At 45.1% G+C, this 7,786-nt stretch overlaps 1 protein-coding gene across 1 annotated transcript in view; it reads left to right on the top strand.

Moving 5' to 3' along the window:
• The window catches only part of Pcsk5 (proprotein convertase subtilisin/kexin type 5), a 418,822-nt gene that overhangs the window by 388,180 nt on the left and 22,856 nt on the right, over positions 1-7,786 (top strand). The window contains exons 29-31 of the mRNA XM_005352026.3: positions 853-936; positions 3,658-3,853; positions 5,821-6,038. Coding sequence (XP_005352083.1) covers positions 853-936; positions 3,658-3,853; positions 5,821-6,038 — 498 coding nt within the window. The remainder of the gene's footprint in view (positions 1-852; positions 937-3,657; positions 3,854-5,820; positions 6,039-7,786) is intronic.

The raw sequence follows: 7,786 nt of genomic DNA, 5'->3' as shown, positions 1-7,786 counted from the left end.
GTACCCCACACACTGGTTCACTGAGCCCTGTGTTAAGTAAGTACCCCACACACTGGTTCACTGAGCCCTGTGTTAAGTAAGGACCTCACTCACTGTCTCACCGAGCAGTAAGTAAGGACTTAAGTAAGGACTTCACACACCCACAGCATTAAACAAGACACACACTGCCTCCCTGAGCTTCACAGTTCTACAAGGGAGGAACCATTTTCTCTCATTTTGGAGACTGAGACTTTGATTACTGTATCCATGGTTACCCTACACATAAGCTGTCCAGCTGGGTTGGCAGACGTGAGTAGAGGGCCAGCTACCAGGCTCCTAGAAGGAGAAGAGGGTCAGGAAGAGAGGAAGGGGTCAGGGCCATTGGGATCAGAGAAGCTAGACTTCCCTGTGGGCACTGGGAAGATCTCCCTGTGCCCTGAGTGGGGTGGATGAGGTTGCCCTGTGTATATGAAAAACTGTCCCACGAGTTTTCTGAGGTGACTTTCTGGAAAAGCTTTCTTTCAGATGCTCTCAGAGGGAGAATGCAAACACACAAACGTATGGACACACAGACACACAGACATTCTCCTACATGGTCCAAACATGTGAAAGCAGTATGATTTGTTAGCTCACAGTATGCCGACTGTCCTGTAAGCTATAACTTTTCTGTCATTGAGCGGTTACAAGGGAAATCTTGATAGTGTTTCCAAGGCAAGAATTTTAGAAAATAATGAATAAATTCTACAGGGTGGTAGCCAGAAGTTAGCTAGTATAGAATTGAAAAGAACGAGGACTGAGTTACAGTGAGGCCTCTTCCACTGCTGTGACAGTTGGCGATGAGGGCCGAGTCTGACTTCTTCCTTGCCCATACAGATGCCACGAAGCAATATCAACCTTGCCATTCTTCCTGTAAGACCTGCGCTGGATCTGAAACTCTCTGCACTTCATGTGCAGCAGGTCAGTGTGGAGGGGGAGGCGATGGGATCTGAACCCGCACACCGTCATCACGCCTGCACGCTGGTGGAGGTTTGTGTTCGGGTGCACAGTACTGATCTAATCTCATAGTGTCCTCCCGGGGGAAGCACGCAACAAACCAGCAACAAAAACGTTCCTTCTGGGACAAAGAAATGCTTCTTACTCCAAAAGCATGGTGAAGCCTTGGGTTGATTTGGCCACAGAATTTTCTGGAATCTGGGGGTACTTTACAGTTTCTTGTTCTTTTATCTAAGACGAGGATAAGTATGAAGATGAACACACTGTGGCTTCCCTCATCATTGAGTCTACACTTGGTGCTGGGAGGGGAAGGGAGGGGGCAACAGAACAGCCCATTTCCTGGATCTTACAGTTTTATAGAAACCCCGGGCATAGATAACTTCCTCAGGATAGATTGCCTATGTAGTGTTATGCTCCCATAAAAATTATCTTTAAGGGCTGGAGAGATGAGCCAGTGCAGTGGATAAGAACATACACTGCTCATTGCTGTCTGGGTGCTCTGGGATTGTGAACTGTAGGCTGGATTTCTTTGCTTTATGTCTAAAAACCACTTATGAGTGAGTAGATATTTGTTTTTCTGAGTCTGGGTTACCTCACTCAATATGATGTTTTCTAGATCCATCCATTTGCCTCCAAATTTCACGATGTCATTTTTTTCTGCTGTATAGTACTCCATTGTGTAAATGTACCACATTTTCCTTATCCATTCTTCACTTGAGGGGCATTTAAGTTGTTGCCAGAGAAAAATGTATAGCTCAATAAAATCAATTTAAAAAAAAAAAGAACACATACTGCTCTTGCAGAGAACCCAAGCTCAGTTCCCAGCATCTACCTTCATGGGCCCTGCACTCATACACACTGACACACAGACACACATAGACAGAGTTAAAAATAAAATTAAAAGTGAATCTTTAAAAATTAGCAAAAGAGCCATATATAAATGTGTAATGTTATTAATACCGTCAACCCCTTATTCTTTAGCAATGGGTTCCAGAAAAGTCTATGGCTATCTGAAACCACAGTAGAATCAAGTCTTGTGTGTACTGTTTTCCTATACATACTTCCCATGATAAACTTGAATTTACAAATCAGACACAATAAACGAATAACAACAATCAATAATAAAATGGAGAATCACAACAATACACTGTAATAAAGGTTTTTTATAGCTTTAAGACCTTTCCCTCTACAGTTTTGACTTGGTATTCCGGATCTGGGCTGGCCTCTAGCAGCTGAGACTTGGCTAACGCCCTGAATCAGGGGCTGTTGTCGTGAGATCTGACATGAGGCAGCGTTGAAAATGGCAGACTCAGCAAGGCTGGAAATATGAGCGACCACACCCAGAAACGGAAACAAGATGCTTTAGAATTTTAGTTGAGATGGTTTTAAATTTTGTTATTATTATTTTTATATGATTGATGTATTCATTTATTTATTTATTTATTTATTTATTTATTTATTTATTTATTGAAACCATCTTACTGTGTAGCTCTGGTTAGCTTGAAACTTACTATGTAGAGAAGGCTGGCTTCGAACTCACAGAGATCTGCATATCTCTGCCTCCCAAGTGCATGTGCCACCACACATCTGACCCTATTTTTTATCCTTACATCATTTGTTAATTTTGTAGGGTGTGTGTGTGGTGTGCACCAGTACACGTGCTCTCGTGTGGAGGCTAGAGGTCAAATTGTTGTTCTTCAAGATGGCTTTCCAAGTTAGTGTTTTGTTTCACTTCGTTTTGTTTCAGACAGGTGTCCCACTGGCCTGGGGCTCACCAGTTCAGCTGAGCTAGTTGCCTGGCCAACGAGCACAGCATCTTCCCTTCCCTATGTCCCTAGTCCTGGGATTGCAAGCACTCACCACGGCACCCAGCCTTTTATGTGGGTTCTGGGGTTCAAACTCGTATTCTTACCTTTGCATTTTACTGGGCTCTCCCTAACCTCTTAATTTAAAAAAAAAGAGTACATTTATGTATTGCTGAGTGTGGGTGTGAACATACCACAGCTCATGTGTGGGGATCAGAGGAACTTGCAGGAGTTGGTTCTCCCCTTCCACTGTGTAGTTTCCAGGCCTTAAGCTCCATTAATAAGGTTTGACAGCAATGGCCCCGTACCTGCTGAACCATCTCACAGCCCACATTTGCCTTTTAGAATAACAATAATGTCCTTTCTGATGAGCACACATGCAAACGGAGTGTGTGTTGAAGGGAAGGATGTCTGGAAGTTTCACTGCCATACCAATCTCAACTGTCACAGATTGGGTGGAAGGAAAGGGGGTCCCGTGGAGCAGTTCGCCTGTGACTGCCTAGATGACAGGGCTCATCAGCAGGACAAAGGGAAGCCCTGGGGTGAGCAGTATCTAATGTCAGACTGTATAAAAGAAGCAGGGCAAAGCCCCCTGTGGCTGATCTCCTTCCCAAAGATCTAACGAATCTAAAGGACTAATAAAAATAAGTAAATAGATAGATAAATATTTTTACAAGCCTGAAATAGTATTCCAAATACCTGAACTTTGAAAAAGCAAAAAGAAAGAAGGAAGGAAGGAAGGAAGGAAGGAAGGAAGGAAGGAAGGAAGGAAGGAAGAGCAAAATGTACAGCCGCTCTGGGTGTCAGTCCTCTGGGTGACATGTGCGCTAGCAGGAGTAACCATGACAACTGTCCTTTGCCCTCGTGCCCTGATTTTCAGGTACATACCTGTGGCTGCAGACCTGTGTTCCCTCCTGTCCCCAAGGCACATGGCCGTCGCTCAGGAGCGGCAGCTGCGAGAGCTGTGCTGAAGACTGTGCCTCCTGCACTGGGGCTGACCTTTGCCAGAAGTGCCTAAGTCAGCCGGACAACCTTCTGCTCCTCCATGAGGGCCGCTGCTACCACAGTTGCCCGGAGTAAGTGTCTCCCTCCCTTTGAGCTCCTTCTCATTCTCCACAGCCCCTCAGAGCGGCTCCTTCCTCTCCCTAGAACCCTCTCTGCACAGCCAGAGCACCCACTAAATGTTATTTGTTGACTGTGGCCTCACTGTGGGCCCACAGAAGCCAAAGCGCACCTAAAGCCAGACACCCACTTCTCCCTGTGACTTGTCAACACCTGGATTCATATTTCTGTGACAGCGGCCATGTGGCCGGCATTACACAACCGTGGGGGATATTTTCAGAGAGGCGTCAGCAGGCAGTCTCATCCCCAGGTGAGTGGCACACCGTTCTTACACAAGCCTGGGTAGTGTAGCCACCTACACACGACGTCCGTGGTGTGGGCTGTCACACATGAGGCTCCTCGCTGACCAAAACATGTTTGTGTGGGCCTGGCTATTCTTTTCCCACCTTGTACCGATGACTGAATTTCTCGGTTCTCTTCTGCTTCCCAAATGCAGAGTCGTGGCACGAGCCTCTTCTAAACTTCCAAGTGGATGAGTTATGAATTACAAATAGTGTTAGTAGCTACTTATGTTTGATTGCTATGCTTTTGTAGGCCCCTCTAATTTAGAATTCCTTTAGTCTCCTAAAGTCACCTGTGGGAAAGAGAATAGCAGACCAGAAATAACAAGTTTAGCAAGACGTAACAAAATTTGGGTCAAAATGGCAATTCTCCCACTTGAAGCCTCACACTGGTGACTTTGGTGACTTTGGCTTCACCAGAAACCCTATTTTTCCACATGTTCTTGTTCCTTGCTTGGCTGCCTTCCCTGGCTGGCCTGGAAGAGCCGCAGACTGCATTGTCTACCTCGGCTACAAGCATTAGCTCCCCACTCAGTCACCAGCAGCTTAGGGGTGACTGTCCCTTCCCTTTCCCTCCCTCCTCCCCTCAGATTTCCTTCCAACGCCATCATCCAGGTAAATCACTTTCTAAAGCCATCTCTAACAAGAAGGGTAAAGAGCTGTCATCTGCTCTTACCTCTTATCCAAGGCCTCTTAGTAATGCCTAAAACTATATAGTACCAAGGCAGTGGTGACACAGGCCTTTAATCCCAGCACTCAGGAGGCAGAGGCAGGCAGATCTCTGTGAGTTTGAGGCCAGCCTGGTCAATATAGTGAGTTCCAGAACAGCCAAGGCTACATATTGAAAAACCTGTCAACAACAACAATAATAATAAATACCAGTACTTTCTGCACAAACAAGAGTACCTTAGTTCAATCCCCAGCACCCACATAAATACCAGGAACTGTGATGCACTCCTATGGTCTTGTACTGAGGAAGTAGAGACAGGAGGATCCCCATAGCCCTCCAGTCAGCCAATCTATTAAAAGTGATAAACCCCAGATTCAGAAAGAGAGATCCTGTCTCAAAAATAAGGTGAGGAATGATAGAGGAAGGCCCCATTGTCAATCACTGGCTTCTACACATACACGCACGGGTGTATACACGAGAGCACAGACAACTACAGTACACCCCACACAAATAAAATATAAGAACAGAAACATAATCCTAGAGCCCGTAAATGATAGACACCAATGGCTCTTTCCACAGTCAGGCCTGGTTTGAAATCTCTACTAATGTCTCCTCTGTCTGTCTGTCTGTCTGTCTGTCTGTCTCTCTCTCTCTCTGTGTGTGTGTGTGTGTGTGTGAATTAGAATAATTTCCTATTTTCCATTGTAAAATAAAGGTCTAACAGAGAAGAAAGAAAATGACAATTTGGAGATAAATAGGAAATCAGACAAATGAGAAAGTTTTAGACAAATTCAATTGCTTTAAAAGTTCCAGAGGAAGCCCACCCCTTCCGTTTTATTTCCCTCCGTGAGTCTTGTGGGTTCGTTTTGACTGACAGGAGCAGCAGCCTTTCCTTTTTGTCTGAGTCTCCCTGTCAGCAGCTGACATTCATCTCTAATTGGCCTAATTGCAATCTCCCTCCTTTTCCTAGGGGCTTCTATGCACAAGACGGGATTTGTGAACATTGCAGTTCCCCGTGCAGAACGTGCGAGGGAAATGCTACCAACTGTCATTCTTGTGAAGGAGACTTTGTCCTAGACCACGGGGTATGCTTGAAAACTTGCCCTGAAAAGCATGTGGCCATGGAAGGTGTCTGCAAACACTGCCCAGAAAATTGCCAGGACTGCATCCACGAGGAAACCTGCAAAGGTACCTGGAAGCATCCTGAGGAAAAGCACATTCTCTCTCTCGCACAAAGAAACACATGAACGAAACTAAAGGAACCCACGAAGGCAATCTCTTCTAACAAAAAGGTTGTGCCGTGACCCAAGCTGGTCTAGCAGGCACACCCAGCAGGGAACCTGATAGGTTTTTCTCCTAATGTAGAAGTGCTGTGTCTTTCCCCTATTGGCTGGGCTTCCACCCCCAGTCTTACACAGTTGGCTAGTTTTAAAAGAATTTCTGGGGGAAAAAGGGGAAGCGGTGGGACAAGGGGTTGGCCTCTCTGGACCCCCAAGTCTGAGGAATGTGGAAGAGGCATGGGGCAGCTCTTCACAAACAAAAGCTTTACTAGGCGTAGAAGATGAAAAGATTTGAATTCCTTTGCACAAAAGTTTTACAAGATGAGCGAGATTTAAGGCATATTGGCCCTTGACAGACTAATCATCTTTGATAGAAAGCTAACTAACAAACAAAAAACATTCTCAGGGTCCCAAAGGGATCCTGGCCCTGAGGAATCACTGGCTAGGGCCCCTATCTGAGAACAGAAAGAATCAATCTCCACCTTCAGTGAAACTCGCCACCTGCTGGCCTATCATTGAGCAAGCAGAGGATGAGATAAGCTTCATCCCTTGGGACTCTGAGCTAAAGACAAACAAGCATTCCTTCCAATATACTCAACTCTCACCTCAAAGGGAATAAGAGACGTTCATTCTGTGGACAAATATGAAAGACCAAGGCCTAGGAGCAAAGATCCAGGTTACCCTACCTGCCATGTTTCAGTGTGACAAGGTTCTTATGTTTTCCAAATCAGAGCAGAAGTAAGTCCTGAATCAAGGCTCTTTTAAAAGCTCTGGTGGTGGGGCTGGAGAGATGGCTCAGTGGTTAAGAGCATTGCTAGCTCTTCCAAAGGTCCTGAGTTCAATTCCCAGCAACCACATGGTGGCTCACAACCATCTGTAATAAGGTCTGGTGCCCTCTTCTGGCCTTTGGCATACACACAGATAGACTATTGTATACATAACAAATAATAATAATAGTAAAAAAAAAAAAACAAGAAAAAAAAGCTCTGGTGGTAACAGCCGGTAGGAGGGTTACAGCAACATGAGGACATCTCTGCTATAGGCTTCATGTACTACTGATGAAAGCTGTGGCTTCAGGGTAGAGCTAATGGTCCATTAAATTAACACATTCCAAGAGAATTTACCTGACCGTCACAGGTCCAACACAGAGGTGGGCAAGGAATGGCTAAGAAGCTAAAGAAATCCCAAGAAAATTTGATTCTGGATCTACAACATTCCAACACTCCACAAGAGTGCAGTCCTAACCAGTCAGCCAGCCTTGTAGAATCTTCAACACAGCTGTTTTTTTTTTTGTTGTTGTTGTTTGTTTGTTTGTTTCTGAGAGCTCCAGTTCCTAACCCAGGGCACTGAGTTACAGATAAGATCCTCAAACCCCCACTGAGAGTCAAGGTCTTTAGAAGAGACTGATCTGTCTCGAATATAAAAAACAAAAATTACAGAGGTGATTAGCGAAAGAGTTATAAAGATATGGGAAAAAAGGTGGTGGAGCAATAGGTAACGACGGCACCTCCTAAAGACATCTCCTACCTGTGATCGCACATCATGGAAAGAGATCAGTTTTACATCATATCCTCCAAGTCATGTGTCTACAGTGTGTGGTGTCTTCAGCGGTAGAGTCTAACTTCCAAATTCTGGGAGGCAACAATAGCCTATATG

This window comes from Microtus ochrogaster, chromosome 8 (assembly GCF_000317375.1).
Source record: "Microtus ochrogaster isolate Prairie Vole_2 chromosome 8, MicOch1.0, whole genome shotgun sequence".
In the NCBI taxonomy this organism is placed as follows: domain Eukaryota; kingdom Metazoa; phylum Chordata; class Mammalia; order Rodentia; family Cricetidae; genus Microtus; species Microtus ochrogaster.
This window is presented reverse-complemented; position numbering and strand designations above follow the sequence as displayed.